This window comes from Telmatherina bonti, assembly GCF_933228915.1.
Source record: "Telmatherina bonti genome assembly, chromosome: 17".
Lineage (NCBI taxonomy): Eukaryota > Metazoa > Chordata > Actinopteri > Atheriniformes > Telmatherinidae > Telmatherina > Telmatherina bonti.
The window spans coordinates 10,450,405-10,467,029 of NC_136615.1; the positions used below are offsets into that span (position 1 = coordinate 10,450,405).

The following is a 16,625-nucleotide window of genomic DNA, read 5'->3' on the forward strand; positions in this document are numbered from 1 at the left end:
ACTTGCTGTTCTTGTAAATACTCCGCCAATATCTCTTTTTTTTTCATTTGCTTCTTACATATTCTGCTTACTGTGTGTACCTTTTGTTTTTGTTTTGGATGTTAAATGTTGTTGTTGCTTATGACTGCAACTTGCTTCTCCAAAACCTGCAGAAAAAGAAAGAAAGTTATTTTTTTACCGTGACTTGAAACGCAGCTCCAGCTCTGAATGTTTCATGGCTGCTATCACCGATCATAAGAGGATATTTTTGCTAGTCTATAACCAACATTTCTACTCATCAAGAGAATTGAAAGACATCAGATTTACAAACCATGCCTTTTCTGTGCGCAGTGTTGACTGGAATATTATGATGACCATTAGATTAGATGACCGCCAGTCTTTTAAAGCCTTGCTTCGAGTCTCCTGAGGCAGAACCAGACAGTAGAGCTGCTTTTAATGGAACAAGCCTTTATCCCGAACACTGATGGCCGTGACTGCGAGAACGTGCCAATTCTGTGTTTTGTATCATTTATAGAAGGAATAATGAAAGAAAATATAAACGTACTAAACTTATTTTTATGGAAAGATTGATCATTATTGGCCGTGAGGATAACTGTACTCTGAATAATTTTTCTGCTATAAAAAGCTTCACGCTCATCATCTCCAATGTTTGTTAGGAAACTTTAATGTATTCTGCTCTGCATTATGTCTTATGTTGATGTTTTCTGTCAAACACAAACATGTATTGTGAGACAATAAAAAGCATTATTTAAATATGAAGTTGTAAGAATACAAAATATACATTATTCTTATTTACTTTCTACTTCGGAGTTATGTGAGAAAATTGGGGGTGTTTCTGTGGTTTAAATTAGGATTTATTGTTCCTTCTCTTTACTAAAAGTTCTGAACCATGAAGCAGGTTCAGAGCAACACTACTCACGTTTCCAACCTAAAGCTCTGTGCTTGACTCATTTTGATGGTACACTGACATTTATAATCCACAACCCTGGAGGCGTGCAGTGACCTGCAGTCACCGGGCCGTGAAACAGCGTCTCACAGCTTTGTGCTTCCAGCCAGAGCATCATGTGAAAGCAGCGTTTTGCTACATGGTACCGCTTCACATGCCAGCAACTGGGTCTCAAAAAAGTTGAGTTTCGATAGAATCTAATGGTTTCTTCAGCTAGATTATATATTAGGAATTGGCTTGTATGAATACTGATTGGATGACAACTGAATGTATGTTTAGTGGCATGAGAAGACATGATGAACTGGCGCCATACAAATAAATCTGAATTAATCTGAATTGAGTATGGATCAAAATCAGCATCAGAATAGGTGCAAATATGCAATATATGTTTTACAAATGTGTAGAACAAGCTATACACATGCTTAGGAGTGTTTTATCTATCAGTTTGAACACCTACAATAATTCTGCTCATGTGTGTGATCCCTTTCTTTTCACTTCTGAACAGAGAAACATGTTTGTCGTTTCCCTTAACCAACCTAAGCTAAGCTAAGCTAAGCTAATGATGTGAGATGACTAATGAAACTATTATAGCCTGATAAAGAGATTTATCAATTAGAGCTGTCAAAGTTAATGCATCAAAGATGCACAAATGCAAATCCTTTTCATTAATGTTATCTTTTTATTACACAATCAGCGACGCAACACCTACACAGTTCAAGGACGTGATGCAGAAATAATGTGGTTCTGATGCAGAAAAATAAACAGAATGGGTCTTTTACATGCAGTTTGGCTTTAAATCTGCAAGATGCTTCTCAGACAGGACTACAGAGTGTTTATCAACCTTTTTTGAGCCAAGGTACACAATGACAATTACAAGGCTCACCTATATTATTAAGATAAAGTCCATCTTGTCAAAGTGTCTTGAATAGAAATAAATGAACACAAGAAAAGAAAGTTCATGAGGCTGGGTTGGATGAACACTGAGCTGCTTTTTAGTCCCATGAGGGGAAATTGGATCATTTCTAATGGCACACCTGATGATCTCTCACATCACACCAGTATGCCACGGCACAGTGGTTGAAGAACACTGGACCAAGATCATCATCTACTGTCGATGTGAACTGAATTACTACTGTAGAACATCGTGTATGAAATAAAACCTGCTGTGCAGCAAACTCCTGATTCAAAGAGCTTTTTTCTTCATAAAGACAGACGCACAACTTCCAGCAGAGATGTCCCAATACTTCTGCAAGCAGCAGCTGATCTGAGCACCATAAGCTGTTTATAGCATGTTTGTTTCTAGATCAATGTGAGGCTGTCAGAAGTGGTATGAGAGAGCGCGTATGTGTAAATGGGTGGGGTGTGTGTGTGTGTAAAGTAATTCAACTGTAGGTGGGTAAATATAACTAAAGTACCTTATTTTATAACTGGGGGCACATAACTGCTGAGAGGAGTATTAAAAATATTATAAATAATAAAATTAACTCAGGAAATACAGGAAATTGTAATTTAAATCTTTTGAATTATGACAGCCTGAGTGTCAATTTAAGATCCTTCCAGTCGAAGTGCTTACTGGATGTTAAACTGTGGGAAAATACCAAGTCACACCATGAACACGCTGAAGATACCATTTCTCAGCCCCCCGTTAGTCAGTCTGCTAACAACTCAACACTCTCAGAAGGACAAAGGTCTGACTGTCGTCCTTTGCCTTCAAGCATTGTAAAGGCGTAGAAAAGAATGCAAAGGTTGAAGAGGGTTTTGATTTCTCATCTAACCGTCAGAAGAAATATATTTAAAAAAAGCAAACACACAGTTCACATATCAAATCAAAAACAGAGTGCAAATTAACAGTCAACATCCACTCAGAACAAGAGAGCAAAAGGCAGGATTTTTTTGGCAAATACTTATTATGGGCGGTGGAAACAGACAAGTTAACTCCATATCAACATCTAAGCGCTCGAAAACTCCAAAGTTGGAAACAAAAGTATGAAGTTTTTACTTTTTTATCATTTCAGTCAAATTCTTCTACTCAAAAGGCAACAAAGTTTTTCAGTAGATATGAGCAGCTTCAGACAAAACTCAAATGATCTGTGATCAACATCGAGCTACGACGCCCCACCTCTCCTGCTTTAAGGCTGTGACGACATAAGGCTGAAAGATCAGAGTCCGCTGTTTTCCTCCAGCTTCTGGAAAAGCACCAGGCTGCGCAGACGAGACTGCCGCTCTCCGTCCTTCCACAGAATCAGCAGGGTGTCTGTCGAACATGTGACCAAACCATTCTCCCCAAAACTGATGAACATCTGAAACCAGAACACAGATTACAGCTGCAGCGCTGTGATTGGCCGACAACCTAAAGCGCAACATCATGGACTCGTACCTGGACGGCTCCCGAGTGTCCAATCAGATCTCCCGTCAGCTCCAGCGTCCTCATGTTGGACAGCTCCATGACCCTTTTTGTCTGAGAAGCAGACTGTTTGTTTGAACGACCAAAAGTCCACATCCCAAAAAACCCTGTGAAAAGATCACAAATATGATGTGAAAAGAAAAAATCATGTCGAAGTGTGTTTTCTCACAGCAGGACGCTGCTGGGCAACTAAAGTTCCAACATAGGTGAATAAAAAAAAAAAGTCATTGCGTCATTAAAACGAGCCAGAAGTAGAGTTTTAAGGTCAGGAAGTTACATGGCACTTTTTGGTGGAACGGTGGCCGAGTGGTTAGGTCTGGAAAACACAGGTTTGACTCCCTCAACATGGGAGTTGCCAGTGTGCTTGCTCAGGATGGGAGACTGAGTTGGACTCAACTCAATCTGTTGGTTTCCTTATATAGGCTTTTATGAATTGGCTTTCATTATGTTTTCTTCTCTGTCTGTAAAGCGTTTTGAGATGGCATTGCCGTGATTTGACGCTATATAAATAAAGTTGAATTGAATTGAATGTCAGCAGAGGCGAATGACTACATGCCCTTTAGAATGGTCCTTAACCTTCAGCACACTGCTGGTGTATTCGTGCACCCAACTTTAGCAAGCACTCGACAGCTGCCGGCGCATAAATGCGCTGAAATACAGAAACACAGTTCAGTGTTGGTGAACCTGCAGGACCACATTTAGAAGACAATGATGTGTCTTGAAGGGGAACTGTTTGAGCTATTCTTCTACGAAGAAATCATCGCTCTGTTCGTCCGCGAGACTAATCGATATGCGGACCAAGTTAAAGATGCAAAGGGGGACAGAGCAGGACGATCGGGTGGTGTTGGTAGAATGCACCCCTGATCTTCACCAGTAAAAAGTTCCAAAGAAAAACTGTAAATAAATTTTTAATTGTGTCTATTTTTTTTTTCAAGAAATGTCTGCAAAAGACAATGAAAGAGACACTATTGAACATATTTTTTATTCTTTATTACAACAATAAACAAGAAAGATATGTGCTTTTGAAACAGGTAGGCATGATTTTTTTTCCGTTTGTGAAACAGAATGCAGTTTGAAAAGGAAAAAATGTCATTTCTTATGCAGTGTGATGACGTTTAACCCCTTTACAGGCACCTAAACATGGCAGCCAGCCACCACCTGTCAATCTAGAGATGCATGAAATGCTGAGCCGGAATGAGGATGAATAAAATATAAATGTTACCGTTGTGGCTAACTGTCCAACGACATTATCTTCTTCAGCCGTGGCAGGCTAAGCACGCGTACTAAGTTGTATCTTCTCCATCTTGCATTTGTTTATTTTTATTGTTACAGCGAAATAAATCAGCTAACACAACAAACTAAGAAAACGCAGAGGACTAACATCAGTCACCTAATTTGCAGTCAACAAAAAGTTCACTCCTGAGCTCACCCCACCTCTACATCCTCCAAGACAAGTGATGCGCTCAGGTGAGCGCAGCTATTTGTCACCTCAGGATACACACCCAAAGGGACACACCCTCCACCCAAGTGCCAATCAAGTCTGCACACATCAGCGTTTTCCCAAACATCGATAACTTACATTATGACTCCTACAGTTATAAACAAAACCAAACTTGTGTCGTCTAAAAGTTTAGGAAAAAAAGAGTCACAATCCTCGCTCGGTGGTGACTCCTGACGGAACAGCCACTGAAATTGTTCATGCTTTTAAATAAATGTTGTTTTGTTTATTTATTCTTCGACTTTTCACTCTCGTGTTGACTCTGCTTTAGAAACAAAATGCGGTCCTTTTGATGCAACAAAGAAACTTTCTGCTGTTACATTTCTGCCTGAATATAATGCTCTTTTACACGTGCACGCCCACGTGCATGGTCTTCAAGGTGCAGTTTACCACTCAGTTGTTGACCTGTCACTGGTTTTAGCTTTACTTTAAACTGGTATCCTTCATGGTAGTTTGTTTTTATTCTCTGTCTTCATGTTTATGTGGGCTGTGCCTTAAAAAAAAGACGTCTTTATTCTCAATGGGACTTTTCTGGTTAAAGATTAGCTGAATAAATTTAAAAAATAAATTAATAAATAAAATATGATTTAATTCCTGCTTCAGATCTCCAAACTGAAAACACTTTGATGTCTGTTGCAAGTAAGGCGATGGCCTCCACGCACTTCACACAATCCCACATAAAACAATGTTTCTCCAGTGCTTTGCAGATTAAAACCAACCATGTAGCACCAACGCTGCTCAAGTTGTTTCATTTTAAGTTCATATAACTTTATATACTGAAGTAAATTAAAATACTGTAGCATGCAGTTTTAACGTTCACTTTTGTGTCACTGTTCTGGATTCTCTCAGTGTTTCACCATTACAGGCTGCCTCTGCTCTGCCTGAACAGATGGGGGACTTCGTCAGGGTAAATAAAGATGGAACAGGGTTATAAAAGCAAAGTCATGAGATAAAAGTCACTTAATAAGTTAAGTGACGCTTCTCATTTCAGTGACTGCATCTTAAAATTGCACCAGTTTGTCTTTAAAGTGTTGAGTATCATGTTAGAATGACCAGTAGTCTGAAGCATCCAGGTTTATGGGGGATTATTTATTACCTCCCATCAACAAATTTGCTCATATTTTAATCAATTAGATACAATGATTGATTGATTGATGATTGGAACTGTCATCTCGCTGTGTATAATATTAAACATACAGGTTGTAATGAGACAATAGATGCTTCTTTATTTAACTAACTGTGTAAACTACTCACCATCCCAACAGCTGTACAACATGTCAAGTTAGAGCTGGAATATCATGCGTGAGTGTATTTGTGTGTGTGTGTGTGTGTGTGAGAACCTGCAGAAGCTGGCTCAGCAGGCAAAGGCAGGTCTTGGATCTCCCACATCCTTACACTTCCATCTTCAGAGCACGACATCAGCTCACTGAAACAGAGACAGAGAAAACCATGTAAAGATTTGGTTACCATTTAACCCTTTATGGATCACTCATTGATTCATTGGAAATTTAACATTTCAACTAAAAAAGAGAGTGTAATAATATTGGAGTATATTACAAGATTTTAAAACTTCCTATACATTTTTCTAAGTTATATAGCAGTTAGTGGTCAGTCCCATTGATATGTCTGGGATGAAGCCTGATCTCTGCTGATTTATTGTGGAGAACTCGGTGTGATTCTACAACTTCATGCATTAACATGCAGAGGCGTTTTATATGTCCACTGATGTGAAATATGGTCATTTGTCCAGTAAAGGGTTAAGAACTGACACATGACCACTACAGCTACTGCATCAGCTGTGGTCCTGCAGCCAAATGTTAATAATTTTAATCAAATTATGTGAAAATAAATTTCAGATTGAGGCACATTTCCAACAGGATGACTGTGATAAGTAGAAAGCAGAAGATGCAACATGATGTAACTACAAAGACAAAAAACACAAAAAATGATTGAGAACATGTTTAAGAAGTTTAATTTTTTTAATATATTATTAATAATATTTTTGCATCATTTGAATTTTCTTTTAAATTCTTATTTAAATTTACATAAAGAACAACACATTACAGCGAATATCAGCAGTAAAATAATCTTGCATTAATTATAAAATATGTCAAAGTGGAAATATTACATTTTTTTTCCCTGTTCATTCTTTTTGTGCAGCTTTGTAGAAACATTTGTTTAAAACTCTGTCCAACTCTGGTCCTCAAAGCACACTGTCCTTCAGACTTTCTATGCTTCCCTGCTTCAACAGACTTGACTCAAATTAATGTTCCAACAGCAGACTTATACAGAGTTTATCAGAGAACAATTTAATATAAATGAGGTGTGTTGCAAAGCAAAGTAAGTTTGTTAATTGTAACACAACTCAACAACAGGATGATTCAAAGTGCTTCATGAAGAAATTAAAAGCATTCACACTAGACAAAAGCTCTCTAATCACCCCTATAAACCCAACCCTCGGTACAAGTGAAATAAAATACATTTACCAGAAAAATAAGCTGTGAAAACCGCTATTACCTGTAGGATCATGGGTTTTGAGGACCAGGGCTGGGAATCACTGGTTTAAAAAGTGCTTTGGAAAAAAATTAAAAAGCTTCCTTGTTTTTAAGACCTTTAATATCTATCTATCTATCTATCATATTATATATATATATATATATATATATATATATATATATATATATATATATATACACACACACATACATATATATATATATATATATAGATATATATGAAATAAAAGCAGTCATTAAGTATTGTCAGAACCAACAAAATGCTCGTGTGTCCACACATGCTGTCATCTGAACTTTTAAAAGGCTGATATGAGCGTCTACTTAAAAATTAGGACAATGGCGCCCTCATGTGGATGAAAAGAGGACAGCATCAGCATGGATTACGTGTTCCTGCAATAAACTGTTATTATATCACTTATTAAACCTACCCTTGAACATTTTGGATAATTGCCAATCGCATTCACTTGCATAAAATCAGCCGGGTGAAACTATGTCTACTTGTTTTTCAGATGCAAATTCGAAGCTTCTTTATTTTGATCTTGTGCATTTCTTGCATTTCTATGATGATGATTTACTGGCATTGTGATCAAAGATCTGACAGCAAAGAAAGACTCTGGCTCTGAACCAAACAACTGGCATGACTTCAAGATTTCATGGTTTTACAGACACCACAAAGGAGCCATTAGACACAGTGATAACTTAATGTGGCAATTAGTTGCATTTAAAGAGGGGAAACTGAGAAAAACTAAGCTAACATAATTGAACTAAAAGGTAAAGATGACAAAAGTGAAAAGAAAAAGAAAAACTACGAACTATATTTATTTTTTGTCGGATATAACGGCATGATCCTGACAGCCCTAGTCAGCAGCTGGGTAAGTGAAGACTCCTGATGGTTTACAAATGAAGAGTGGAGGCTCATTTTTGCAGACCTTCCTCCAATCTCTTCCTTTAGTTCCTGTTATTGTTCTGAATAACTTTGCATTTCTGAGAAATATTTAGCTAAAAACAGAATTAGCCACAGCTTCTAATCACATCCAACCAGTGCCAAAAGGGCACAGGAAGAGACTGTTTTGTTTAATAGACACGCACACTCCCAAAAGCCAAGTGTGGCCACAGGTTTTACAATCCATCCCCCGAGAAATCTCCTACTCTAGGAAATCTGTGGCAAATTAGAGAATAAAAATAGTAAAACCCGTTATTTCCTACCTGTCGGACAGCAGCATGGTGTGTAACACATTAGAGTCATGTGCAGCCTTCCTGTAGGCCACCACCGTTTTCCTCCCAACATCATACACATATAGGCCGTTGCCCACGGCGGCAAGGATGAGCTGCAAAACACCCAAATACAAAATGTAACAGTGAAAATAAAAGTTTGTAATGATTTGGGTCAGACTATCATGACTCCCGGCCCAGAGAGCCAGAGCCGTGCCCAGACAGAGTTAGCAAGTCCCTTTAGAAGCTGAACCTGGATGGCTGGTTGGTTTCCTTCCATTTTTACTACCTGACTTTCACCATTCTCACCTTTCCATTAGTAGTCAGGTGCTGAATGGACATTTCGCTGGGTTTGGGAGCACCCATCCGGATTTCCGTCTGCGTGCTGGTTTGCGACTCCTCCCACAGGATGTGCTCATAGGCCAGATTGTTCCAATCAATCGCATCCCATAAGATCAACTCGCCTGCGTGGGAGCCGCTGGCAAAAAGTCCATCTGAGGAACCAGGAAGCACATTTTCCTCTGTATCACTCAGCCTAAATAACATCTTAGAGTTCTGTCTGAATGGCCACACTGTTCCCTAACCCCTCATTTACTACATGTGACCACACCAGGGGTGTCAAACTCCAGTCCTCGATGGCCGGTATCCGGCAGGTTTTTATTGTTTCCCTGCACCAACACAGCTGATTAAAATCAAATGGATCCAGTGGCTTCTTGTCAACCTATTTATCAATTTCACTCAAGTGTGTTGGAGCAGGGAGACAACAAAAACCTGCAGGATACCGGCCTTTGAGGTATGGAGTTTGACACACCTGGACTACACTATATAGTGAACTCATTCCGTTGGCTATTTTCTCCTCGTCACAAATCACATGACAACCAGCTGTCACCGCGGTAACCACCATGCATCATTCCAAATCTAATCAAAACTGGTGTGAAAACATTTTATTTTTTATATTGTATTTTATGTAGATCAAAAAATAAAGATAAAAATGATGGATCTATAGTTTTTTGTTGTTTTTTTTTTTCAACCTGCTTTGACGTTCGTGTCCCTTGTGCCACTTTGAGTTCTGCACCAATGCATTGTGGTCTATACCGACCCGTAGTGATCTTTGATGCCCACTACTTTTCAAGATGCAATGTGGGTAATTTGAGTGCACAAGTTTTTTTCCTCTCTGGACATTCGGACACCCCTAGAAAATGGTGTTATGTAGGGAATAGTGTGGACATTTGGAAACAGCCAGAGTTTATGCAAACATACTGACCACTGACATTAATGAGAGCTCGAATCTGGTCGTGGTGATCAGACAGACAGCGGATCATCGCCACGGAAACAGAGGAATCGGTAGACACCGTAAACCTGTAGATCACTGGAAATGAGAGGGAATAAACTTTATCATTAGCAAAGCGATTTTCATTGTGCTTTGACAGAAATAACATCCTTTACTCTTACTGATCTCTTTATCCATCGCAGCTGCGATGCAGTTCTTGGGCAGCTCGATCAAAGCAGTTATTCCTGCAACATGATGGGGAAAAAAAAAATCAATTTATGTAAAATAATTTTAAAAAAAAGAAAAAAGCAGTGGCATCAGAGGTGAGCGCAGTTGGTGCAACAACTGAGAATGTTGTTATTCCTCCTTACCGGTGTCGCTGTGTTCCTGTCTGTCACACTGCAGCTGAAAGTCTTTGTTCCACACGCACAACTCTGCCCCACCTGAGACCCACACACACAATCGCTCCAACACCAGCAAACACTGACACACACACACACACACGCACATGATCAGAGCATGAAACAAAGCAGCAGTTTTTCAATTTTGACACACACACACCCTCGCATAACGTCAACGAAAAGGAGAAATCAAATATAATTAGCCTCTGGTTGATGCAATTAACCTTCATTTGTGATCAAGAGAAGAAAATTACCAGTTCACATCTTATATTATAACTGGGACGATGCTCTGTAGAGTCAAACCCTTAAATTAGTACATTTCACACTAACATGGATGCACACATCTGGATGACTTGTCTTTTAAACTGCAACTGTCAAATATAAGTTTAATAAATTATGGAACATTTTCACATTTAATGGTATAATGGCTGACCAGAGTTCTGGACAGTAAACGAAAGGCTGGTCAGAAATAAAACCAAGATGGTAAATACACAAACATCTTGCAAAACTAGGAATGCAAACTAAAAACAACCAAAACCAGATAAAAGAAATACCAGACAACAAACATTAACTGTTGTAACCAATAGGGCTGTGACGATATGCTTTTGTCCCCATTCGATTCCAATTTTTTGGGTGCCAATTCGATTTAAATTGCGATTCTCACAATTCTTTGACATTGTTCATTTTTGTAGATTAAAACCAAACAAAAAAATTCATAAAACTTTTTTTTGCTCCTCATTTTTCTTGATTTCAATTGGGAAAAACAACCAAGTAGCCAGACCATCATTCTGCTGCTTTAATGCCCAAGAAGACAAGTTAAAAGATCAATAAAAAGAATAAAAATGACAAAAAATTTGTATTTATTTGAAAGAAAGAAAAAAAAAATCTTTTTTTTTTTTTTTTAACAAAAATTGTGAAGCAAAAAAAATCCTGATTTTCGATTTTTTTTTTTATTCAATTTTCCCACCACTAATAACCAATGAGAGTGCCTGGGAAGATGTCAGGAAAGGAAGACACAAACAAATATAAGACAACCGTGATAAAGAGAATGTCTGCTCTGAAATTTGGCAGAATTTGGTGAGAAAATCCATCTTTGTGTCCAGAAGCCATGAAGAGAAATGCAAACTGTTACCTTTACAGAAGACTGAAGATCTGAAACGGTTTGAACCCTGTTGCCTGTATCAGGATCCCACAACTTACAATTAAGATTAAGGAAATTATGTCTGAATTAAAAACAACAACAATATCAGGAAGGTTTTTGGCGGTTTTACATTATTCAGTGTGCGAGGATACGCTGAGACTTCGGTCTGAGGAGGCGGTGATGAGACAGCAGTGGGAAGTGACCTCATTATTACAGGTGAAGGTGGTTATGGCAGTAATTTGCTGGGAGTGGCCCCTCAGCTCCTGCAGCTTCTCGCCAGTCTATAATCAGCCCAGAATAAAGAAATAAATCTGATTAAAGCATAATAAGCGTTTTGAACATTTTAACACTGCATAGAGATAATCAGCTCATAACCTCGATATTCCAAACCAGGACAAGGCCGTCGTCCCCCGCTGAGGCACATCTGGAAGAGATAAGACGCATCAGGAGCTCGGTTTGAACTGGCTGGGTAGACAGACTCACTCTATCCATGTGAGGGATCATTTCCCACATGTCCTCCTCCACCTGAGAAATCCTGCAAAACGTCTGTCCTGGAGCTTATCACCTTAACGTGCACTCTGACCCTGAAACCGCCACCCCGCCCGGCTCCAAAATCAACACACAGGATGAGCGGACGAAACAGAGACAAAATGAGACGAGAGGAACTGTTGAGGATACGTTCTCAGACTTCAGAAGCAATCTGCAGGGAATTTTCTGGCCTTTGCCCTCGACTGTGGACCTGTGTGTGGAGAGGACGAGACCCCCGGGAGGGGGGTTATTACTGGAGGAGACCAGGCGTAAAGTAACCCCCACCTCCTGACACACACACACACACATTTAGGTCTGTTATAAATCCCAATCTGACCACTTATACAGACGCACTCTACCATGCCAGTGTGTGTTACGTTTTCACAAAGCGGTGCAGAGAGGACAGCAGGTGCAGAACCTTTATAAACCTGTGCAAGCATGTGTGTACGGGCAGTATTGAAGGCTTAGGTTATACTGTACTGTGTGAGCACACAATCACATAGTGGTGATGATTGGGCTCTTGTCATGCTCTGTAAGTTTGCTGTAGGTGAGGATCTCCTGTCAATCACAGAGGGATAGAGGCCAGCCAAGGGTAGAGAGGTTAGAAAGAAAGTGAGAGAGGGAGGGGGGGGGGGGGTTGTGGTCTTCTTACCTGAAGTCATCAATCTGCACCAGAAATCGAACAATGTCAAAATGTCCTTTCAGCACCTGCAGCTCAGTGAAGCAGTTTTTGGGCTGTTCCTCTCCGATGCACAGCACGGGGCTTTTCTGCACACACAAAAGGGAGAGTGTTGAGCCAAACGGGCCGTGGTGGACAGGCTGAGAGGCGGCTGCAGAGCTTCGGCTTGGAAGTAACTGTGTATTTACTCAACTGCTGTCCACTGCAGAGGGAAATGCTGTGCTCTTAAGTGTATAATGCAGATGGGAAAGCTGCACTCTTCAGATCTTTATTTTATATTTTAATAACATTATTGCATTTTAAACTAATCAAACCTGCAGTTTCCTAACTTTCACCGCACAATACAGCCTCTCAATATAACATTTAAACCTATTAAATTCTTAAAGAGCTTACACCTTAAATATTTAATCAATTAAAACAGATTAAAGAACAAGAAAAAGCTCATATTTGGCTGACTGATATGGGTTAGTCAGCTCCTGCGAACAGGTAAACAGAGCTGATAGCATCTTATTCCATACAATGAAATAAAACAAAACATAACAAGATTACTATGGACGCCAAATGAACATTTGTACAACACTTTTTTGTAGCATCTCTGCACTCTGTCAGCTGTAAAAATCAAGTTTTTTTTTTCCTATTAAAAGAATTATTTAAAGAGCTGTCTCAGTTTTAAAGACATTGCCCCACCTGACTCATAAATAATTTGTTAATGTAAAAATGGCAAACACTGAACTTACAAATAGATAAGTGGCAAATCATTTATTGGCACTGAGGTTTCTTACTCTCTGATATATTAAATATGCAATTATGTAAAAATGAACTAACTTGATATTTCACATGATTGTATATTAACTCCTTGAAGCATGGAGTTGCAATTAAGCAAAAAACACTTCTGCTTTATCTACATTTTATTTATTTTTATGTAATCACTGTACTTTTTTCTATTAATCTGCTTTTATTCACTTTTATTTATGTAGTTCTTTTCCATGTGATTTATTTAAAATTCATAATTATTTTCAAATGTTGTGAGCTTTTTTTTTTTTTTAACTTAAATCTATTTTAGTCTTTGTCTATTGAATTACTATATTCTAAATTAAGGTTCTTTTTCTATCACTTATTTTGTCAGCACAGCTAAATGCATCATCTGCTCTACAAAATAATGTTTAGTGGATGCTAAGCTGGTAAATAATTCTTTACTGGTCTTGCTGGTGATCCTGATCCATTGTAGACAAATCAGTCGTATCATTAACAGATGCAACTTCAGTAGAAAGGTCAATCTGAAACAATATGAAACCAGATAAAGTGTTTTAAAAGGAATAAATTAGGCGGTAGTGTGTAGGGGTGCAGGTTGTAACTAAACAGAGGAGACTTCTATTGTGGAGAAATTATCTGCTCATGTGTAATCCACATGTAAACAAATATTAAAAATAAATGCACAGTTTGATACAGGACAATGCTTTAAGTCAAGAAGAGAAATACAAATCAGCTTTTTAGCGATAAATAATTATATAATTCTGCATACTTTTGAGGTTGAGATGAAAATAAACTGCAACACCTCCTCAGACAGCATGAATGTAAACTTTAAGACAGCTCAGTTTCTTATTAGTGTGGTGTTTCAGGTGTGCTAATCAGAATATCACATGGAATTAGTGGAGATTTTATCTTGTTTATTTTATGTGGATGAATATTAAAACAAACAGAAAGAGCTGAAAAGGAGATGAAAAAGAAACTATCACGTCTCAAACAAGCTTACAGTGCAAGGGGGAAAGGTTTCAACTCTTACAAATATATATATGTATCATATTATAATGGTAAGTATGGAAATATAGGTTTATTTATATAACATGTAAACATCCCATGTTTTGCTTCAGAAACAAGCTCCAAACCCTCCTAACATGTTAGATAGCAGGAGCAGCTAGCTTACCTCCACTGAGCTCTGCGATTCCCGACCACCAAGAATCCACCGAAACATTGTTCCTTCTTTTAGCAACTGGATACAGCTAAAAGAAAACGATAAAGATAATTTTCTTGCTCATTTTGTGACAAAAACCGGATCCAGCTAACGTTACAGGTGATATGTGAGGACTCACCAGTCATCCGCGTTACTAAGAGAAGAGTCTGACGCGCTTCGTTTGAATAAATGTCGTAATGTCAAGGATATTCTGACATACAAAACCTCAGTTTATTGTTTGTCTGATTATATTGCATTTGAAAAAAGCCCTGCCAATACTGTAGCATTAAATTTACATGTTGTAAAAAGGAATTCAAGTCACGACCAGTGCAAACAGTCATGTGATAACTACGGAAGCTTTTCAGGGACAAGCTTAGTTTCAGCATATTTATATTAGGGAAGTGAATCTGCTTAAATTCAGAGTTTTACTTGGACTTTGCGGTGTTTTTGTAATTTATCTTCACTCCTTTTACATATTCAGACCAACACAGTCTGACAGATGTTTTGAGTTTGTAAAACAACTTTGTTTTTATTTTGTTTTTTTTATTTTATTTGTTTGTTATGTTTTTTTGTTTGTTTGTACAAAAATTACAATAACCCTTGAGTTACAAATAGTTACTGCTCTCTGCCTCAACAGTTATTTGCATATAAGTTGTACAAAGTAAAAACTCAACACTACTACGACACCTTACACCTGAAAAGTTTACAATTGTATTATGAAATACTTTAAAAACTCTGACCATTTTAAAACTTATTCAGAAAATTTTCTGTCGCACCAGAAGATAGTAAACACTAGTAATGCCCAGATTATTTTAAAAAAAAAAAAAAAAAAAAAAAAAAAAATCTATTTGACAACAACAGAAAGTTTAAGAAACCCAATCCAAGGATCTGAGTTTTATCACAAAGCTAAATTAATGGGAGAAATTAAAATGTTTGATATATTTGGTTATGTTAAGTATATGCCTTGTTCTATTACAGTTGCGACAACTAAAAGAAGGAGTGGAGAAGATTTAGGAGAATATAACCAAAACCATTAAAAACTCAAACTCAAAAGCAGCATCATTGTTCAAAATTTCCCCATTAAAGAATTTTATGTTATACGGCTTAGGAATAAATTTAAGGTGAGCACAAAAGCTATTTTCTCTTCTGCAGAGGGACATGGGAGATTAGACTTATGATGATTAGACATCATTCTGCACAATAAAGCTCAAACATTCATGGAGGAATAAGTACATTTCGGAGTCATGAGATGAGTCCATGTGACAACAGGGCGTTGTAATGAGTGTCATTCACCTTATTACAACTAGATGGCAGTGTGTAACAATCTCACCAGATCATGGGAAGAATCCAATCATTAGATGAGAAAATCATGTATTTTTACCTTCTGTTTCCAGTTGTGTTTCTAGAAATGATGTAAATATCTAAATAATTTTATTTTACATAATTTGTTTGATATTACTGCTCTATTCTATTCCAACTCTATCTGTAAATCTTCTTGCCTTCCCGCATTGCTTTCTTTCACCTCTTCTGCATCAATGTTGGCCTGCTCTTCCATGCAAACCTTTCTTCTTCGGTCTACAGTCTCCCCCTCTGGGTATATCTCCTGTTAACACACACTTGTATATACACAAAAAGTCACACATCACCCTAGCTGTGTCTGCTCCTGCTCCCCCAATTGAGACGACATGCAGTGTAGGGCCTGTGACCTTCATGGTGGCTCAGATCTGCGGCTGGCACTGATTTCTGATTTAGTGTCGATCTGCTGCGCTTGTCAGGGGCTGCGAGGTGCTTTCCATGCGGTAATAGAAAAGCTCAAGGGCAGCTCGGGAAAGGAGGAGGGTTAGCGAGAGGGATTGGTTGAGGTTGAGTGAATGGGTTTTAGATGTGGGAATGGGCTAGCCTCTGTTTGTTTTACTACAGTATCTGTCACATATTTGAATGGATGGATCATATATATATATATATAAACTCCATTATGTGCTAAATAATTATTGCAAAAGATGTGAGGTATGCTAATTTCTCTATAGAGCTTTTGAACAAAGCAACTATTGGAGATAAGTGCTAACATTAGCATGGTCA

The 16,625-nt window shown here is 38.2% G+C and overlaps 1 protein-coding gene across 1 annotated transcript; it reads right to left on the reverse strand.

The window, feature by feature from the left end:
* Positions 1–1,739: 1,739 nt before the first annotated feature.
* On the reverse strand, positions 1,740–14,862 carry wdr41 (WD repeat domain 41). Its single transcript, XM_079256934.1, has 14 exons — positions 14,686–14,862; positions 14,520–14,595; positions 12,569–12,684; positions 11,764–11,812; positions 11,541–11,669; positions 11,380–11,442; positions 10,218–10,329; positions 10,029–10,091; positions 9,841–9,945; positions 8,886–9,070; positions 8,571–8,692; positions 6,189–6,274; positions 3,324–3,457; positions 1,740–3,246 (listed from the first exon to the last, which is right to left on the reverse strand). The coding sequence occupies exons 2-14, from the start codon at positions 14,565–14,567 to the stop codon at positions 3,106–3,108; spliced, it is 1,353 nt and encodes a 450-aa protein (XP_079113060.1). The 5' UTR covers positions 14,568–14,595; positions 14,686–14,862; the 3' UTR covers positions 1,740–3,105.
* Between the last annotated feature and the right edge of the window lie 1,763 nt (positions 14,863–16,625).

Bases quoted from the DNA above. Each gene is read 5' to 3' on its own strand.
- wdr41 (XM_079256934.1), bottom strand. From the start codon at position 14,567: ATGTTTCGGTGGATTCTTGGTGGTCGGGAATCGCAGAGCTCAGTGGAG. The intron at 12,685-14,519 runs GTAAGCTAGCTG...TTGTGTGTGCAG, and splicing joins AATCGCAGAGCTCAGTGGAG to AAAAGCCCCGTGCTGTGCAT. The intron at 6,275-8,570 runs GTAGGAAATAAC...TCTCTGTTTCAG, and splicing joins ACCATGCTGCTGTCCGACAG to TGAGCTGATGTCGTGCTCTG.